This window comes from Pithys albifrons, chromosome 2 (genome assembly GCF_047495875.1).
Source record: "Pithys albifrons albifrons isolate INPA30051 chromosome 2, PitAlb_v1, whole genome shotgun sequence".
Classification (NCBI taxonomy): domain Eukaryota; kingdom Metazoa; phylum Chordata; class Aves; order Passeriformes; family Thamnophilidae; genus Pithys; species Pithys albifrons.
Window position 1 is genome coordinate 72,583,253 of NC_092459.1, and position 21,186 is coordinate 72,604,438.

The following is a 21,186-nucleotide window of genomic DNA, read 5'->3' on the forward strand; positions in this document are numbered from 1 at the left end:
CAGAGCTTAAGTCAGTCCAGCAGTTCACCTATCTGGGAAGTATCATTTCCTCAGACGGTAAGATTGACAAAGAGATAGACAACAGGCTAGCAAAAGCATACAAAGCCTTCGGAAAACTCCATAAAAGAGTCTGGTCCAATAAACACCTGAAGAAAAGTACAAAGATTAGTGTCTGCAGAGCCATTGTACTGTCTACTCTTTTATATGGGTCTGAATCCTGGGTCATCTACCGCCACCACCTGCAGCTTCTCGAACGCTTCCATCAGCGCTGCCTCCGTTCAATCCTAAACATCCACTGGTCTGATTATGTGACCAATGTGTCTGTTCTTGAACAGGTAGGGGTCAGCAGTATCGAGGCCATGGTGATAAGAATGCAGCAGCGCTGGGCAGGGCAGGTCTCCAGGATGGAGGATCACCACCTTCCGAAGATTGTGCTCTATGGTGAACTTGCCACCGGCTGCCACAAGAGAAGAGCCCCGGAGAAGAGATACAAGGACACCCTGAAACAACACCTCAGCCTTGGCCATATTGACTGCCACCAATGGTCCACTCTGGCCTCCAATCGGGATTCATGGAGACACATCATTCACGACGCTGCTGCTTCCTTTGAGAATGCCCAGAGAGTCAGTCTTGAGGAGAAAAGACAACGCAGAAAGAACCGTTCCTTGCCAATGTCACCTACGGAGACGTTCCGCTGTGCCTTTTTTGACTGGACCTGCCTATCCCATATCGGCCTTTTTAGCCACCAGCACGCTTGCAGCAAGCGTGGGTAGTGCCCTTCTCAAATCTTCGTTCGCGAAGCCTGGACATGATGACAGGTTTCCCAAGTGTCTAACAACCATTCATGATGGAAGAGGCAAGAATGTGTGGGCAGTGAAAAAAACCTCCTACTTTATTCAAGGGCATGAAAGAGTGAAAAGCCCCTCCTTGGGGTTATTAAGCCTTTTTGTATTGTCTGTTGGGATGATCTGTGGAAAAACCTATGTCTCCGCCTCAGTACTACGTATCTTCTAAAAGGGCATCATCTAAAATACAAATAACAGCACCATAAGGAACAACTGCAACCAAAGATTAAATTATGGACTTTAGGAGAGAGAAATGGGACTGAAGTCATAGAGGTAGGATTTGATTGACATTAATGCAGAACCTACATATTAGAGCTTCACATGAAAGTGATCCTCTTGGAGGATTTGCTGACGTAAAAGTCTCAAATGTGAGTATTTCATCATGAGAATTATGTTTTAAATGGTACCTGTCCTTAGCTCTGGAGATGCTTCCTGAAGTGGTGTTTTTACAGGGACTGGCTGCAGGACAGAGCCATCATCTGTAACGAAGCCACACGCTTGGATGTGCATCCATCAGTAGAGTCAATAGCAAGCCAGGTTGAGATCCACTGTTCACATGTCCACTACATGTTGCTTGTCCAGTTTGGAAATTGCATTGCAGGGCTCAACAGTGATAAATATTTCAGGGAATATCGTTGTAGGTCTTTCTTTGGTGTCTTTTAACATTTTTAGTGCTCTTAGTTGTTGCCCCAATATATCCTGTTGCTAGTAGCAGCCGCAGCAAAGCCCCTATGTCACCATTGTCAGTCTCCAGTGCTGTAATGTCAAAAGGGGTTAACAGAGTACACGGTTAATCAGTGACTTGTACTTTCATCCCTGAGTGACCATTGTATTCCTTTGCTATCATGTTGCATAAAGGTTTCCTGCATTGTGGAAAGACAGCCTGTATCTGATTTGGAAGAGTTACATAAGGATACAAACATGACCAGGAATAGTGAAGGAATCTTTCAAATAGGCGACAATTTTTTTTCAGAGAGTGAAAAGACTGACCAAGAAGACTTGCTTTTTTCCTACAGAGGTATTTTATATCCCATTACAAGTCAGAATTACAATTTCATTTCTGATATTTGTATTTGGATACAGAAACTCCCTGATCATCATATTAATCAATGTATTCACATGGGTGTTTTATGGGGGCCTGTACATATTTCTGGATATGGGGAACTATTTGCCTGTCATGATGCTCTCTTTAAGGACAGGGAGAGGTATCAGAATTTCTTTGTTCATCTAATATGTTTGTATGTTGGACTAACATCAGAGGCAGTGAGTTTCATTCTGAATGTACATTCAGACTTGTTTGCCTGTGCCTGTTTGGGTTGCTGCCTTAAGCTTCATTTAAAATCATCCTCAGCTTGTAGGGGGAACAGGAGGAAATGGTTGTTTCCAGCTTTTCAGCTCCTTCTCCCCCTTCAGAACTGCTACAACAGTCTTTGAAAAGATTGAGTTTCCTCTGGACATTAAGGACAGCATAACATTGTTGTTAGTTTTCCTTTGTTTCCTCTGTACCATCTACACCCTGCTTAGGGTCACAACAGGGCTTATTAGGGAGGTTGTCTGGAGGCCTGCCCTGGGACTGGATGTTTTAGAGGTGCACGGTAAGTGGAAGGACATGGGTCAGTATTTGGAGGACTTCTCTCCTTCCATGATCTGGAAATTATCCCCTGAAAAACTTCAGGATCCTGTTAGAATAATAAGATTTGTGAAGGAAAACTGTTCTGGCAGCTGCAGAGATGGGCAGCTCAGAGCAGCCTGCTGGGCCCTGACCACTGCCTAATGGACATGCTTGATGTGGTACAGCACTGATATGGGGAGGAGAAAAGTAACAGATCTACAGGCACAATGTCCACCCAAAGCACAGCTGAGCCAGAGGGAAAAGGAAGTAAGTCAACCAGCACCGTGTCCATGCAAATGGTGGAGGAGTCAGAAGGACAACCAAAACTGATAGCAGTCAAACCTGTCCAGAAAAGAAAATTAAAGACTGAATCAATTCAAATAGTGAATGGGGAGGAAGAGGCAGGACCTTCACAACCAGCAGAAGAATTGGAGCCAGAAATAATCACTCATTCCCTGTCCCTGGGTGAGCTACATGAGCTGCAGAGAGAGTTCACACAACAGGCAAGTGAGTTCAATCTGACCTGGAAGCTGCAAATCTGTGATGCCATGGATAATGGTATAATTCTAGATGGGAGTGAGGTCAGGCAGCTGAGATCCCTGTCTGGAAAGGTGGTCATTGATCAGGGGATTGGAAAGAGACAGGAAACCCTAGCCTCTGTCAATGACTGTACTCAAGTGTGAGGGAAAGATATCTTTGTAATGAGGACCTCCATGTACAGCAAGGACAGTGGAACGTGATGCAACAGGGTATCCGAGGTTTATGAGAATTAGCCGTACTGGAGATAATCTTTTCAGAGGATGAAAGATTCCCTAAAAGTCCAGATGGTGTACAGTGCACATCCCAGATGTGCTTAAAATTTGCACAGCTTGGGCCAGAAATGTATTTCCACTACTTAGCAATGTTTCAGTGGAGGGAGGGAGAGGACAAGGTGGGCTCACTGGCTAGCAAACTCAGGATTTATGAAGACAATATCACTGGCCCATTACAAGCCAATGTTTCATCTGTGGAAACAAAACTGGCAGAACACATCTGAAGCCTGGAAGAGAAGACTGAAGAAGGCCACCAGAAGCTAAGAGAGCAAATGAAGGAAGGGAACTTCCATATGCCGCCAGGATGAATGAGTCTCTGCCATCAGAAGCAGGACTCCCAGCTAAGGAGAGAGGGTACACTCCACGTGTCCATCTACGGTTTTACCTCCATGAGCATAGAGAAGATATGAGGAGGTTGAATGGAAAAATCATCTCTTCTTTAGCAGCACAGATACATAAATTGAAAAGAGGAACACTTAGTATAAGAAACTCTTCACAGAAAATGCTACTCCGGTCTCTCGTGGGCAAGACTTCCAAAAGTATTGAAATGATGATGTCCTATCCAATCCTATTGAGGGGAACTCCAGGTCATATTTACGAGAAGAGAGCAGTGAATTCCATGATCAGAACTAGGGGGCCCCTGCCTCTATCCAGGTAGAAGAGAGGGACAATTGAGCCTATTAGATTGTGTGGATTTGGTGGTCTGGCACATCAGACCCACGGATATACAAGGCTTTGGTTGACACAGGTTCACAATATACATTGATGCCATGGAGATATGTAGGGGCAGAATTCATCTCTATTTCTGAGTTAACAAGGGGATCCCAACAGCTGACTACACTGGAAGCTGAAGTCAGCTTGAGTCGGAAGGAAAGGCATAGACACACCATCGTGACTGCTGCAGAGGGCCCATGAATCCTTGGCGTAGATTAGCCGAGGAGTGGGTATTTCAAAGATGCAAAAGCACTTTGTTGAGCTTTTGGCATAGCCACTGTGGAGACAGAGGAAACTACACAGTTGAACAGCTTGCCTGGTGTCTCAGAGGACCCTTCTGCTGTCGGATTGCTGAGGCTTGAAGAACAATTGGCACCGATGGCCAGAGCAACAGAACATGATTGGCAATACCTCACAACCAATACTCCAGGACTCCTATACATAAGATGATCCATGATTTGGAGAACCAGGGGTTGGTCATCAATACTGACTCATCCCTTAATAGCCCCATATGGGCAGTGAGTGCGTCCAGTGAAGAGTGGAGGCTGATGATAGATTACTGTGGCCTCAAGGTAAATCACACCACCCCTGAGTGTTCTGTGCCAGACATGCTGGAGCTTTAGTATGAGCTGGAGTCCAAAGGAGCCAAGTGGTATGCCACCTTTGACATTGCCAATGCCTTTTTCTCCATTCATTTGGCAGCAGAGTGCAGGCTACAATTTGCTTTCACCTGGGGGGATCTGCAGCTTACCTGGAATTGACTGCCCCAGGGATGGAAAGACAATCCCACCATTTGCCACTGACTGATCCAGACTGCAGTGGAAAAGGGTGAGGCTCCAGAACATCTATGACATCATCATTGTGTGGGAGAACACAGCAGGGGAAAGTTTTGAGAAAGGAGAGAAAATAATCCAGATTCTCCTAAAAGTTGGTTTGACCATTAAATGAAGTCAGATCAAGGGACTTGCTCAGGAAATTCAGTTCCCAGGAGTGAAGTGGCAAAATAGACATCGCCAGATTCCAACAGAGGTGATTAACAAAATAGCAGCTATGTCCCCACCAACCACCAAGAAGGAAACACAGGCTTTCCTAGGAGTCATAGGCTTTTGGAGGATGCATATCCCTGAGTACAGTCAGACTGTAAATGCTCTCTACCTTGTAACATGGGAAAAAAATGATTTCCAGTGGGGCCCTGAACAACAACAAGTCTTTGAGGAGATTGAATAGGAGACTGCCCATGCAGTAGCCCTTGGGCCAGTCAGGACAAGACAGGATGTGAAGAACATGCTCTACATTGCATCTGGGGAGAATGGCCCTTCCTGAGCCTCTGGCAGAAAGTGCCTGGGGAGACCTGAGGATGACCATTGGGATTCTGGAGTCAGGGATACAAAGGATTTGAAGTCAACTATACTCCAATTGAGAAAGATATCATGGCGGGTTATGAAGGCGTTGGAAATGCTTTAGAAGGGATCAGCACCAAAGCGTAGTTCCTTCTGGCACCCTGACTACCAGTGCTGGGCTGGATGTTCAAAGGAAAAGCTTCTTCTGCTCATCACCCCACTGATGTCACATGGAGTAAGTGGATTGCTCTGATCACACAGCAAACCCGGTTAGGGAATCCACATTGCTCTGAGATTTTGGAAATTATCACAAACTGGCCCAAAGTTGAGAGTGTAGTAGTTTTTGCTTGGTAGGCCTTAGCTCTAATTAGGCCTTAATTTTGGTAGGCCCTGAAAGTGCTATGTAGATTAGGAGGGACAGGCTATCACCTGACTTAAACAACCAAGGAGATATTTCACATCATCTGATGTCAAAACAGGTATAAAAGGAAGGGAGGGAGGTGCCTAGTCCAGTTCTTTCATGACTACTCATCTGGGAAGGACGCATTGTGTTGTTCTGCTAAACTAGGCTCCATCACCACTTGTCAATATGTTATCTTGAGAAGTAAACAGTTTATTGATGGCTTCTCTCTTTTCCTTGCTATGGGTTTTCTTGTGAAGAGTCTTTTGGAGTGTTTTGTGAGAGGTATATTTTGTGTTCAATGGGAGTTGGGAGTTATTGTTGTTTCTTTTTAACTTTTTATATGTGTTATATTGTAGTTTACTTTTTAATTTTTCCTCTTGCTATAAACCAGTTAAGTTTCCAGGGTTTTTCTCCCTTTTTCTGGTGGGGGGAGGGAGCTGTTGCTGCTTTAGTTTACACTTGGCATTTTGCCAAGTTTGTAAACTAAAACAGAGAGTTTCAGACTATCCTCTGAAGAAGAAGAACAGGTGACATGAGCTGAGGAGGCCCTACCACATAACCAGGTAAAACAAGAGGAAAAGAGATACGCTGTCTTCCTGGATGGTTCCTGTTTCATTTTTGAGACGAACCAGAAATGGAAAGCAGCCGTATGGAGTCCCACACGGTGAGTTGCAGAAGCAACCAAAGGACAAGGTGAATCAAGTCAGGTTGTAGAGTTTAAAGTCATTGAGCTGGATTTGGATATTGCTGAACAAGAGAAGAGGCCAAGACTCTACCCCTACACTGACTCATGGATGGTGGCCAATGATCTGTGGGGATGGCTGGATCAATGCAGAAAGGCCAACTGGCGACACAAAGGGAAAGCCATTTGGGCGGCTTAGATGTAGCAAGACATCACTGCACAGGTAGAGAAGCAGAGCATGAAGTTCTGTCACATAAATGCTCATGTACCCAGGAATCAGGCTAATGAAGAGCATCATGAAAATTAGCAGGTGGATCGAGCTGCCAGGATTAAAGTCTCTCAAGTAGATCTGGATTGGCAGCACAAGGGAGAATTGTTTCTAGCTCGATGGGCCCATGATATCTCTGGTCAGCAGGGGACAGATGTGAGACTGAGGCACGAATCTAACCATGGACAGTGTTTCACAGTTTATCAATGACTGTGAGACAAGTATTGCCATCAAGGAGGGGAAATGGGTGAAACCATTAAGGGGGGGGGGGGTGGATGGTGGTTGAAATACAGGTATGAAGAAGCCTGACAAGTTGAATACATCACAATTCCTCAGACCTGCCAAGGCAAGTGCTACGTGCTGACAATGGCAGAAGCAGCCACTGGATGGCTGGAGAAATACCCTGTTCGTCATGCCACTGCCTGGAATACCATCCTGTGCCTTGAAAAGTGAGTCTTGTGGTGACAAGACACCCCAGAGAGAATTGAGTCTGACAATGGTATCCATTTCAAGAATGGCCTTACAGACACCTGTATTAGAGAGCACGACACTGAGTGGGAGTATCACATTTCTCGCCATGCACCAGCTATTGGGAAAATTGACTGGTGCAATGGGGTGCTTAAAACCACCTTGAAGGCACTGGGTGAGGGGGCTTTCAAACATTGGGAGCTGCATTTAGCAAAGGCCACCTGGTTGGTGAACATCCGAGGCTCCATCTATTGAGCTGGACCTGCCCAATCAGAACCCTTCATACTGTACATGGAGACAAAGTCCCCGTGGTCCATATGAGAGGTATGTTTGGAAAGCCTGTTTGGATTAGTCCCACCTGAAGATAAGACAAGCCCATCCAAGGGATTGTTTTTTCTCAAGGACCTGTTTTCACTTGGGTAATGCAAAAAGATGGGGAAAAACGTGTAACACAAGGGGACCTAATTTTGAGTGAGATTTGTCTGTAATGATTCCTTTGTCTGTCTCTCTCTCTGTCTATCTATCTATCTATCTATCTATCTATCTATCTATCTATCTATCTATCTATCTATCTCTCTCTCTCTCCTCTAAAAAGGTTATGAATTTGGGTATGATGTAGATGGCATAGAATAAGGGGTAGCTAATGACCTACTTACAGTGTCAAGGACCAACTTATAACTATGTGAGTGTAACCAAGGCTGTGTATTCTGCACCTTCTGTGCCATTTCTGATGAATGGTTAGTGGTGCATCATTTGCAGCAGCAGCCCAGGGCACACGTGACACCTCAGGCTACAAGCTGGGTGTTATAGAACCCTGGGAGACAGAGGAGTGTTTCTGTCTTCACACCAGTGACTCAGATGTGGTAACTCCCCTCTGGGGGGTCGCTAGGACCTTCACACCCAGCATGAGGGTTCATGTCTGATAATGGGCCAACAGAGATTTGAAAAACATCCCATGACTCAGAGAGTAAATCACCCATTGTAAAACAGTTCACCCTGGGAGAAGGTATGGGGCATTCTCACCTGAATCTGAGCATATATAGTCTTGGGGGTTTGGGACTTTGGGTACCTCTCATCAGATCCAGAATGAAACCACAACCTCAACAGGGCTGCAACTGCCACTCTCAAAATAACTGCAACCATCATCTTCACCAACACGTTTTCCTTTCCTTTTATTTTGTACTCAGGGAGATCACATGGTTTTCAGTACAGGGACTAATGAGCATGATACTGTTCAATCCCCAGAGTGTTGGGTTATGCATCTGATTTTTGTGTGTTAAAACTAGTTTTCTGCTCTGTATCATTGTATTCATTGTAATCTTTTTATGAACTTGTAAGTCTGACTTGCAATTTCACTTGAGCCAAGTTCATTTTTCCCTCTGGTTTACCTTTAAACCAGCACAGATATTTTGAAATTATCTAAGCCCTGTAGTGTAGGATCCAATTGCAATTGATTGCTTATCTTGTTTGCTTATCTTCAACTTCCCTTGATACCAAAAGATTCAAATTACTCTTTGACTGGAGTTGCACAGTTCAAAAAGATTAGTAAACTATTACTCTTAAAGTCAAAAAGAAAAAAAAAATCTCCCAGAAAAACCCAATAAACAAAGCAGCTATTTAAAGGTAATCTGTGGGTTTCTTTTTCTATGTGACATTTCACACTGTGACAGAGCCTGTGAGCGTGTGTGAGAGAAGAAGGATGGAGAAATCCAGGAAAAAATTTACTGATCTTGTAGATAAGGCAATAGCGGATGCTAATTCAATGCATCCTGATGAACTGCTTTTTACTTACAAGGGAATTTTCTACCCTGCCACTGTTTGCAGTCCTGAAACATTCATAGCCTTGGAGTCCTTTGAAGGCAGAAGTGATGATATCATTTTGGCAGGATACCCTAAATCTGGTGAATATATTTTCCTTTCATTTCATTAATAAGGTTAGATGATGGCAAATAAATATGTTTGTACTACATACATGCAATATATATTATATAATATATAATATGTATTATACTAAATAATACTATTTAGAATGCTCCCAAAACTTTGTGAACGAGATTTTGTTTTTAAACAGCACAACAAAGTTAATTATAAAGATTTTATATAGAAAATTTTCCAAAAGACTGAGAGAAACAATGTGGGTTTTATTTCCATAGCATGTAAAGGTTTGATTCTCTTTACTTTTCATAATTATGAAGTTAAATGCATGAATTGGAGAAAAGTAAAATACAGTGGTTTACAATAGGGATAATTAGATCTCCTGATATATTACAGGATCTGCTGTCACATTTATCTTTGTAAAATAGACAGCTTCATGTTTTTACTCAGAATGGATCTTTCCATACCTTCTCATTCCATGCTGCATTTTCTTTAGTTTTATTTCATGTAGATATCAGGAAGTAACTATCAAAACTGTTTTTGTAGCATTTGAAACGATCACACTGCCCTTTAGGGAATCAAGAGGATATCTTTGCTAAGGCTATAACTTTACAATTTTTGCTCCTTTGCTCCTTCTGCCTGAGAGCACCCTATGCTGGCCCATTTCAGACCCACAGGTTTGGGTTAGATATATATCATATCCATTTAAATCTAACACTTTCTCTTCTCCAGGAATTAGAGTCACACTGTCTTACAACTAACAGGACTGTAAATTTTTTTTGAGTTTTTGTCATATTTTCTCTTTGAAGAAATGCTTGCCCCAGAATGCAGTTGTTAAGATAGTAGTAAGAGAGATGTAAAACCCAGTATCCAGAAGACAGGAAACAGGAAGCTAAAGATGGGAGTTCTCTATGGACTCTTTGGGGGTTTCTTTTGATTAAAAATATAGTATAATAAATGTGTATAGAAAATGTCACTTCACAGAATTTTTTCCTATTGGTAAAGAAAATGAGTACATCCAGCACAGTTTTCAGATCTAGCTCTGCTCCTGTGTTGGAGTACTGTGACCCATCATTCCTTCAAAGAAAATCCTGTGCAGCACATCAGAAAACATGTATGATATATTAGGATTTATGGCACATGCTTCCCATTCCAATTGCCCTTATATTTGTCACAATAATATTTATTACATTAATGCAGGTTTTCCTAGCTGAATCTTAGTGGTTCTTCTCCTTTATTGGCTTGTTTAGAATATACAAGTTAATTTACAAGTTAGTTTATGATGTACTGAGCCTTTCAAATCAGCTGGATGTATCCTTATGAGAAGCAATGGCAGGACTCTGACAGATGATTGTCCAGATAGTCAGCTGTGATTGTGTTGCATGAAAGGAGACTAGGTGCCTGTCTACCTCTTGGCTTTCCTGGAAAATCTATTTCTGTTTCTGCATGTTTCCACTTTCAGGTACCAACTGGGTAAGTCAAATTTTAAATGACTTGATAGCCATATCAAAAAAGAAAACACCGGGTGCAGAAAGCAGTGTGAATGATGAAGAACTAGAAGAATTTCCCTACCTTGAAGTTGGAGATCCTGAGAAATATGAGGTGGGAACAGAATATATCTGAAAATTATCAAAATTATGTGCTTCAAATACTCTTTATATGGTGTGTGAAATATGCCACTGTGTCTTATTTTAGCAGAAAACTAAGATATTTATATGGACCAGAAAAGAAGGGCCTTCCCTAAAAATTACTACAGCTTTCAAATTTAGGAATTTTAATCAGAAAAATGTATAGCAACAAAGGATAACAGTTCTTAACTACAAATATATATATATATACACATATATATAACCAAAACTAGGATATAACAAACAACTATACAATACCCTCAAAGGAAAGAACAAAGCCCTTAAAGGAAACTGAATTTGTCTCTGTTCCCTTTCGTGCTATTATATTTATGGACAGAAGGGGGCGCTGCCGCACCTCAGCTGGCAGAAAGTTACAATTCTCCAGTAAAACAAAGACAAAAGGTAATTCATGAGGTGCTGACTCCGACCAATAACTCACGTGGGAGATGAAGACCACAACAGAGGATGGGGTGAAACCCTCTGCAGGCTATGCAGAGTCCTCTTGTCATCCTACGGTCAGGGATGAGAGGTTGGGCACGGAGACTGGTGGTGGTACTCACTCTTCTGCTGATGAAAATCTGGCTCAGAAAAGGGAACTGCAGCAGATTCCAAAGCAGTGGCCATGGCTCTGCCTCCTCTCTCCATCTGACAAGCAGCACAGAGCACCGGAGCTGAGCTGGGGTCATGGGTGGCAAAAACCAGGGCAAGTCAGCTCCCTCCAAACACCTTAATGTGTCCAGCAAATGGTGGCAGCTGCCCAAAAAGTGAAGCCTCACTTCTCCAGAGAAACCACTCCCTCCTCCCTCACCACCTCAACAATCAAGTTGGAATTCAAAGCAGTTGGCCACCCCTTTGGTTATCTAGTGGCATGGGGGTAGGGCATTAGTTCCCAAATTCTTTGTTGGTAGGGAGAGAGAATTTCATTAAGATCCAAAACTGCAACACACTGTTTGATGAGAACTGTCCCGCTTTTCTGTATGTGGCATCTGGTCAGGATAAATCTTGTTTGGATTGCCAAATAGCGAGGAATAAATGAACACTTCAAGGAGTGTGACAGGAACACATACCCATTAGACACACAAGAACTGAAGAAATGCAACATAGCATCTATTGTCTTTAAGAAGAGCTTGAAGAAATATCAAATAATGAAATGCTAGCTTTTGTCTCTTGATTTGTTCTTCCTCCTCACCCCTTCTTTCCATTCTTCAGCTTTCTCATATACCCAGTTAGAGGCTGTATCTTCCCTTTAGATTTGATGCCTTGTCTAACAGAACATGTTAAATTTGTTATCACTGAAGAGAATTAACAATGGATAGTCTTTTTCCAGTTGCCCATTCTCAGGGGTTTTTGAAGATTAGAGCTCCTCAGAGCAGCCCAGGGTAACACACACCCATATACACACACCCACACACACCCACACACCTACCGACACACACCCACACCCACACAGACACCCACCCACACACAAACACACACAAATAAATAAAAACTCCACTTGAATCAGTCAATAACTGTTGATAATTCTAGGAAGGCAACATTTTAGAATAGGTTGATGGAAAGAATACTTGTACTAACTGAACTGTCCACTCTCCTCCTTCCAATTCTTAAAGCGAATGACCAGATTACCTTCTCCAAGATTCATGGTTACTCATCTCTGTCCAGAAAATCTTCCCAAGTCTATCTTCAAAAGTAAAGCCAAGGTGAGTGCTGATTTTAATGCCTTGAAAGCAAATATTTTGATGGATTTTGTTTTAAAGCCAATATAGTATTTTTCTGCCATTTTCAGAATAACTCTTATACTTCAGTGTTTAGCCTTGTGTTTTCTACTTGCCTGTTTAAATGCTGCCATTCATCTCACCTAACCTCAATTCATCCTTATTGGCGCCTTTATGACAGTCTCCATAAGGGAATTGCAGGGCTTGAACAAATCCTCAGAGGCAGAAAGTATTTTGACAGAAATTCCTATGGGTGGCATTTTATGGTGGTGTCAAAAGTGAAGGCTTCAGTGTGTGAAGTTTCAGAGAGAATTTGTAGTTTTTGTGATTTTCCCCTGCTACTGAAATGGTGAATTGTGCTTGTATTGAGTAAAACATAGTCAGATTCTGCATAATTAAATTTGTTCATCTGTAAAGCGTACTTAAATTTATAGGCAATCATCTTCATATTGTACCAAATCAAAGTCAAATACTTCAATCCTCTGAATTTTGGACAAAATTGTTACTTCTACAAGTAGTGTACAAGACACTAGAAATTCCCAAATTGCATTGTAGAGTATAAATTTTCTCATTATAGTCTGTTATGTCTTCTCTCTATATAAATTTTTCCAGATATTGTTACTGATTCGTAACCCCAAAGATGTGGCTACATCGTTTTACCATTTTTGCAATGGCCTGCCTGCTCTTCCGTCCTATGAAACCTGGGATGATTTCTTCATAGCATTCATGACAAAGAAAAGTACTGTATATTATTCTGTCTGTATCAATTATTCCATGCTTTGTCTAAAAAGGCTTGTATTTCAGTAAATCAGCTTCACTAGGATTTTTGGTAAACAGGGCAAAAGCAGAGATTAAAGACAGAAAGTTAGAAATTTGAACTGAAGTTGATAATACTTCTCTTACGACTAGAGGATAAGTTCCTGTCAAAACTGCACTTCCATAAAGCTGCCTTAATTTATATAAACTGATATTTTCTCTGAAAGAAACAGTTCTTCTTTGTCTTGGATCCCCTTCACTCCTCCTCTCCAATGTCCATCATCTTGTGTCCATGCACACATATAAACACCTACATGCCAAATTGGATTAAAGGAGTTATTTGAACTATGTCTAGTGCATTAAAAAGTGGAGTGAGACTAATGCATTACAATGGAGTAAAATTAATAAAGCTAGTTTAAAATTAAATTAAAAGGTTCCCATAGGACACAGCTAGTAGAAGGGTTATACAAGAGTTTAAACTGGACTAAAAGAGCTTGGAAGATGGTTTGAGTACTGATAGACCTTTGGTGGACTCCCATCTGCCTTGAAAGTCTTGCAAGTTTTACTGTTCCAACATACAAATTGTATCATATGCCTGAGACTCATGCATGTGACAGAATAGCCTGGAGCAAAAGCCGTAATTCCCACAGAAGGATATAAACTCTGCCATAGAGGGAATTAATAGTGCCCTTGGTTGAGAGGTCTATTTAATGTGTAAAATTTGGGGTTTTTTTAAGGAGCTTATCTAATCTTCATTTATGACACATTTTAGGATTTTTTTGTTATATTTAGTGGTCTGGGGTTGCTACCTTGAATACCTTTCCAAATGGAACAAATATGCTGATGAAGAAAATGTTATGCCAATAACTTATGAAGAGCTGAAAGAGGTGAGGTTATCAATAATTACAAATATTTTATATTTAAATTAACGTTTTTTCCTAAACCAATTCAGCATTATATTAATGTAGGGTGTTTCAACTGTGTGGGATCAATTCTTGTTTTAAAGGAAGAAAAGGTGAAATGCAAACTCAAAAACGATTTAAAATTGTGTTTCTGAAATTTTTTAGTGTAGGTAGGATACAACACCTAATAATTGTAACTCAAAAACCCCAATAGTTTATTGGAAGAGCTTTTATATATTCAACAGTGTAGATTTTGCTCAACTGTAAATCACACCTCAACCTTTTGTAATCTATAGGGAGACAGCTCATATCTCCTCTGAAATAATTACAGAGAAGAGAAACACTGTGTATTACTCTGTCCTTCTGAACTCTATGAGTATTCCATATATGTATCTAGCAGAGAGATGCAGGGAAGTGTAAACACCTTGGAAAGCAGCATAATTTGTTTGCGTGTCATGTGTTATGTTACATTCCTCTTTCCAGGATCCTGTCCTGGGTGTGAAAAACATAGCTGCTTTCTTTGGGATTTCACTGACTGAGGAACAGCTTCAGCTTGTGGTAGAAAGGAGTAGCTTCCAGTCAATGAAGAAGAACTCCCAAAAGACTCATGGCACAGCTGGCAATGTTTTCTTTCGCAAAGGTAAAAAGTTCCAAGTAGTTCAGAGGTAGAAGTGACACATTCTTGAATATTTGGGCCATTCTTTCCTTTTTTTTTCCCCCTTCCACATATTAGCACTGCTAGTTAGTATCAAGCAGGTTATCACTGTTTTACTTGAGAAGACTAGTCAAGGACCACTGGAGAGGAAGATACCCAGCAATGCTTTGGCAGCAGGGCACATTTTGTAGGCCCACAGACGGCTGGCAGGAAGGAGGAACTGTCATGTGTCTGAACATCTCTCCACCTCTGTGCTTGTTCAGCCATTCAAGGCTTACCCTGGCAGACAGTACTGGGCCAAAGTCATCCTGAGTTGGCCAATCACACTTCTTAGGAGGGCCGCTGCCAAAGCTCTGTTCACTCTTACAGGTTAGAAGTAAGCCAAACATGGGAGAATCAGGTACACAGAGGAGAGGAAACAAAAGGGAACTGTTTTTGCAGTGTAGCATAGCGGACACAGAATTGAGAAGGCCAACCTGGCTGTCCCTCTATTTATGCATTTTGCATGAAAGAAGTCACTAGAGAAAAACCTTAGCTGCCAAAAGAGCAGAAACTCAGCTATGCCTCCTATCAAATAATTCTTAATCAATTCTTCATGATCTTTTACTTTGTCAGTCACAACTGACTGGAGTAGAGACCCATAGGGAATCTGAAGTCACCTGAAGAGGAGTGTGTTGTTTTGCATTACAGCAGTTTCACAGATAGGTAGCCCCACTGATTTCACAAAGTCATATTGGTGCAGAAATGAGCCACGTTATATGCAGAAAAGTTGATCAACATTATTTAGTGCACAACAGCATAAGAATGACAGATCTATAGAAAAAAATTTTCTTGATTTTTCAAGAGTTTCTTTGCTTCTCTGAAGGTGGTGTAAATGACTGGAAGAATCATTTCAATGAAGATCAGAATGAGAAAATGGACAAAGCATTTGAAGAACATGTAGGAGGAACTAAACTTGGAAGAAAGCTGAAGTATGAAGTGTACTGTAAAGCTTGAAGAGTAATGAAATGTGGTTAGAACAAGAGCTACCCGAGGCTCACTCCGATCATCTGAATGCTGAATTTATGGCTTTGTATGTGGAGATGACAATGTAGAAATGTGGTTGTAGAAATAAAATTAAAGTACTGAAAGTAGATTGGTGTTCTTAGAAATTCATATAACAGAAATAAAAGGCATTCGGAAGCAGGGTCACCAGGGCAATATTTTTAGGAATATCCACTTGTTCACATGTATGTTGTGAACTCGGTTGCAATAGTGTGCTTATGGTCAAACTGCAAATAGGGGAGGACAGTAAAATTAGGAGGACAATGAAAGCAGTATCCTGTAGTGGTGAGTCCTGGTGATATTCTACATTGCTCTGAACACTGGTGGACAGACTAATGTCATATGCTTTCTCACAAATGATTGACTTTTAAGTCTGGGCATCTGAATAGTGGACTGAGAGTTGCTGGGAAGATGGGGAAACAATTTGAAACAACCTAAACTGAATTGGTAAGATTAGCAAACACAAAGTCCTGTAAAGACAATAGTAAAGCACTACATTTAGAGAAGAGAAAGCAAGGGCACTGGTACTTAATGGGGAAAACCAGTCCTGCAGCAGTTGACAAGAAAATACCTGAGGAATAATGAGAGTGTGGGTTTCTTGTAGCCTCGTTAATGCTGTGTGTTGAAGGAATTCTGCAACAATATGGTGATTCTCCTGGTCCTGGATTTGTTAGTCCAGTAACCTAGGAGAAATGTGTGCTCCTTGTTCACCCCCCAGCCACGTGGTCCCTGAGAGCCCCAGTGAAGAACACACAGAGACCACCTGCGAGGGAGAGAGGAACAAAGAGGAAGTTTATTCATGGGGACAGGTTTATATGGACTTTGGAGGGATACAAACTCACCAATAAGGGATAAAAGGGAAATCTGTCTTTTAGCCAATAGGAGGAAAGGGATTTACATTCAGTGGGAAAGGGTGTCAAGGAACATAGAATCATAGAATCTTAGAATCGATTGGGTTGGAAAAGACCTCCAAGATCATCGAGTCCAACCCTTGGTCCAACTCTAGTCCATTTGCTAGATCATGGCACCCAGCGCCACGTCCAATCTGTGTTTAAAAATCTCTAGGGATGGTGAATCCACCACCTCTCTGGGCAGCCCATTCCAATGCCTGATTACTCTCTCTGCAAAGAATTTTTTTCTGATATCCAACTTCAATTTCCCCTGGCAGAGCTTGAGCCCATCGTGCCCCCTTGTCCTATTGCTGAGTGCCTGGGAGAAGAGACCAGCCCCCACCTGGCTATAACTTCCCTTCAGGTAGTTCTAGACAGTGATGAGGTCACCTCTGAGCCTCCTCTTCTCCAGCCTAAACAAGCCCAGCTCCCTCAGCCTCTCCCCATAGGGTTTGTGCTCCAGTCCCTTCACCAGCCTTGTTGCTCTTCTCTGGACCCACTCCAGCACCTCAATATCCTTTCTGAACTGAGGGACCCAGAACTGAACACAGTACTCAAGGTGTGGCCTCACCAATGCAGAGTACAGGGGAAGGATCACTTCCCTGGTCCTGCTGGTCATGCTATTTTTGATACAGGACAGGATCCCATTGGCCTTCTTGGCCACATGGGCACACTGTTGACTCATGTTGAGCTTCCTGTCAATTAGTACTCCAAGGTCCCTTTCTGCCTGGCTGCTCTCCAGCCACTCTGTGCCCAGCCTGTAGCACTGCAGGGGGTTGTTGTGGCCAAAGTGCAGGACCCGGCACTTGGCCTTGTTGAACTTCATCCCATTGGAATCAGCCCATCTCTCAAGTCTATCCAGATTCCTCTGCAGAGCTCTCCTGCCTTCCAGCAGGTCGACACTCCCTCCCAACTTGGTGTCATCAGCAAATTTGCTGATGATGGACTCAATCCCCTCATCTAAATCATCAATAAAGATGTTAAACAGGACTGGACCCAACACAGACCCCTGGGGAACAACACTGGTGACTGGCCGCCAGCTGGATGCAGCTCCGTTCACCAGCACTCTCTGGGCCCGACCCTCCAGCCAGCTCTTAATCCAGGAGAGGGTACACTTGTCCAGGCCATGGGCTGCCAGCTTTTTCAGGAGTATATTATGGGAGACAGTATCAAAGGCCTTGCTGAAGTCCAGATAGACCACATCCACAGCCTTCCCCTCATCCACCAGGTGGGTCACCTGATCGTAAAAAGAGATCAGGTTGGTCAGACAGGACCTGCCCCTCCTAAACCCATGCTGGCTGGGTCTAATCCCTTGTCCACCCTGAAGGTGCTGTGTGATTGCACTCAGAATGAACTGCTCCATAACCCTGCCAGGCACGGAGGTCAGGCTGACAGGCCTGTAGTTGCCAGGGTCCTGCTTGCAGCCCTTTTTGTGGATTGGGGTGACATTGGCCAACCTCCAATCATCTGGGACCTCCCCAGAGAGCCAGGACTTTTGGAAGATGATGGAGAGCGGTTTGGCAAGCTCTTCTGCCTGCTCCTTCATCACCCTGGGATGGATCCCATCTGGTCCCCTAGACTTGTTAGGATCCAGCTGGCTCAGTAAGTCAGTAACTATATCCTCCTGGAATACAGGAGGGCTATTCAGCTCCCTCTCCCTGTCCACCAGCTCCAGAGGCCAGTTGTCTTGAGGACCACCTGTCTTACTGGTGAAAACTGAGGCAAAGTAGGTGTTAAGTACCTCAGCCTTCTCCTCATCTTCCTTAACTATATTTCCCTCCAAGTCCAATAGAGAATGGAGGTTTTCCTTGCCCCTCCTTTTGTTATTAATGTATTCATAAAAGGACTTTTTGTTATCCCTAACTGAAATAGCCAAATTTACTTCCAATTCCACTTTTCTTTCCCTAATTTTTTTCCTGCATGACCTAGCTCTATCTGTAAATTCTTCGTAAGTAGCCAGCCCTTTTTTCCATAGTCTGTAAACTTTCTTTTTATCCCTGATTTCTTTCAGAATCTCCCTATTTAACCAAGCTGGCCGTCTTCCCCTCCGGCTGGCCTTTCAGCACACTGGTATAGCCTGTTGCTGTGCATTCAAAATCTCCCTCTTAAAACATGTCCATCCCTCCTGGACCCCCTTGCCTTTAAGGGTTGTTTCCCAGGGTATGCTCTGAATCAGTTCTTTGAATAGGCCAAAATCTGCTCTCCGGAAGTCCAAGGTAGAGGTTTTAATGGTGGCTCTCCTTACATCCCTGAGGACTGAAAATTCTATTATTTCATGGTCATTATGCCCCAGGCGGCCTCCAACCACTACATCATCTACCAGCCCCTCTCTGTTTGTAAACAGTAGGTCTAGCAGGGCCTTCCCCTTGGTAGGCTCATTTACCAGTTGATGAAGGAAATTGTCCTCTATGCACTCCAGGAACCTCCTTGACTGCCTCTTCTCTGCAGTATGAAGCTCCCAGCAGATGTCTGGCAGGTTAAAGTCACCCACAAGAACAAGGGCTGGAGATTTTGAGACATCTGCTAGCTGCTTGTAGAATAATTCATCCCCTTCATCATCCTGGTTGGGCGGTCTGTAACAGACACCCACAAGGGTGTCAGCCTTGTTGGCCTTGCCCCTGATTCTGGCCCACAGGCACTCAACCTTGTCACTGCTGACCTCAACTTCAACAGAGTCAAGAGACTCTCTAACATATAAAGCCACCCCTCCACCTCTCCTTCCCTGCCTGTCTTTTCTGAAGAGCTTGTAGCCCCCCATAGCAGCACTCCAGTCATGTGATTCATCCCACCACGTTTCTGTGACAGCAACTACGTCATAGTTTTCCTGCTGCACTATGGCTTCCAGCTCCTCTTGTTTGTTTCCCATACTGTGTGCATTGGTGTACATGCACTTCAGCTGGGCCATTGATTTCATTCTCAACTCGGGCTCTATGCCCTTAGGCCTATCTCTGGAGAGCCCAGTTGCCGTCCCTTCCCCCTTCAAACCTAGTTTAAAGCCCTCCTAACCAACCCTGCCAACTTATGGGCTACAGTCCTTTTGCCCTTCCTAGATAAATGAAGCCCATCTGCTTTGACGAGACTGGGCAACACAGAGTTTGCGCCATGATCAAAAAACCCAAAATTTTGACGATAGCACCATCCCCTGAGCCACCTATTGGTAAGCTGGGCTTTCCTAAACCTCTCCTCATTCATCCCAGCTAGCACAGGAACTGAGGCAATTACTACCTGTGACATGAGGTCACAATCTTTCCCCAGCCCCCTGGCCTGGCAGGGTATTCTGGGAAGAAGAGACAGTGACACTGCAGTTTTTACATTCAGTACATTCAAACAACATTAAAAACATCAGTTGTTAAAGCATTCTCAGTGTCTGGTCGATTTTCTTCATCATCCCATTTTTGGCAGGACATTCTCTATGCCATATATTGTGAATGCATTGCTACAGAATAACACATGGCAAGGACTAACATAGTGACAGTGCTGGAAAAAATAGTCAAATCTTATTTGTGTCTTTACTGTAATAACAGGAGGACCGTACCTAAGACAGGGGTAAAAATTACTATAACAATTATTATAATAATTTTTATGGCCTGAGGTTCCAGATTAGTCTTAGGTTGTAATATGACAGATCAGCTTTCTATGTTCTTGCTAATCCCCTGTCTGGTCTCCTTCTTGCATTAATTGTATTTTCACAATCCCTCCAGTTTATGAAACAGGCAAAAGTCTGTCAAGTTTTACTTCATTATATGATCCTTTGCCCCCCAGTGAGATCCACACCACATATTAGAGTTAAATTCTGCATTCTCCCTGGTTGAATCCTACGGCAACTTCATGGGAGCTTTTGGGTTTTCAGACACTGATACCACACAAGAGCCTCCACTCACAGTCAGGCTTTCCATGGCACACTGGACTTTGAGAGGTAAATCTCAGTAGCACATTTATTTTGATTAAGAAGGTGTAATTTTTAATCTTAGAAAAGTGTCACCCTTGTAGCTTTTTGGGATGAGAGATTATGTAGGTAGTTGTTATTGAGTCTGAGAAAAACGTCTGCAAATACTGGATAGTGCACTGCTTACATGCAAAAGACAAGCTCTATTGGTAACTTTTCTCCATTAGAGATACTCTGTGAGCCCTTTTATTCAGAAGGATAAGCAAGTGGGAGAAGTGAGGATAGAAAGAGCAAGCTACCATGTCAGATGATTAATGTAGGCAAGGAAACGATGGATGAGAGAATGAAAAATAAGCAGAGGAGAAGTAATTAAGGTTGAGAATCAATTCAGGAAAATTTAGGAATCTGTTTTCAAGATAAGACATAATTGTCTTAGACAGTAACAGTGGCTTTCAAACTTTATTACTTCTAGATCCTGGCCAGTTCTCATAAATAAGAAAAAAAGAAAAAAGTTTTCTTTTTTGTTACTAAGTCTTTTTTGTTGCTCAGGATTCCTGAAATTATATATGTTCACTAAAGAGGATGCTTACATTGTAGGTTTGTCTATTTGCTTTAGAGAGGATGAGCAAACCAGAAAAACCCATCTCCCACCTCCTGTTTTTCTGAAATCCATCTTCCAAAACAAGGCTAA

At 42.7% G+C, this 21,186-nt stretch overlaps 1 protein-coding gene across 2 annotated transcripts; it reads left to right on the forward strand.

The window, feature by feature from the left end:
- The first annotated feature begins 1,632 nt into the window (after positions 1 to 1,632).
- On the forward strand, positions 1,633 to 15,802 carry LOC139668396 (sulfotransferase 6B1-like). 2 transcript variants are annotated; one of them, XM_071547966.1, is made up of 8 exons: positions 1,633 to 1,863; positions 8,815 to 9,045; positions 10,482 to 10,621; positions 12,258 to 12,347; positions 12,975 to 13,101; positions 13,911 to 14,005; positions 14,504 to 14,660; positions 15,541 to 15,802. In XM_071547966.1, the coding sequence occupies exons 1-8, from the start codon at positions 1,767 to 1,769 to the stop codon at positions 15,669 to 15,671; spliced, it is 1,068 nt and encodes a 355-aa protein (XP_071404067.1). In that variant the 5' UTR covers positions 1,633 to 1,766; the 3' UTR covers positions 15,672 to 15,802. The 2 variants fall into 2 exon arrangements, with proteins under 2 accessions (XP_071404067.1, XP_071404068.1); XM_071547967.1 differs by lacking the exon at positions 8,815 to 9,045 and having other exon boundaries at positions 1,637 to 1,863.
- Positions 15,803 to 21,186: the final 5,384 nt, after the last annotated feature.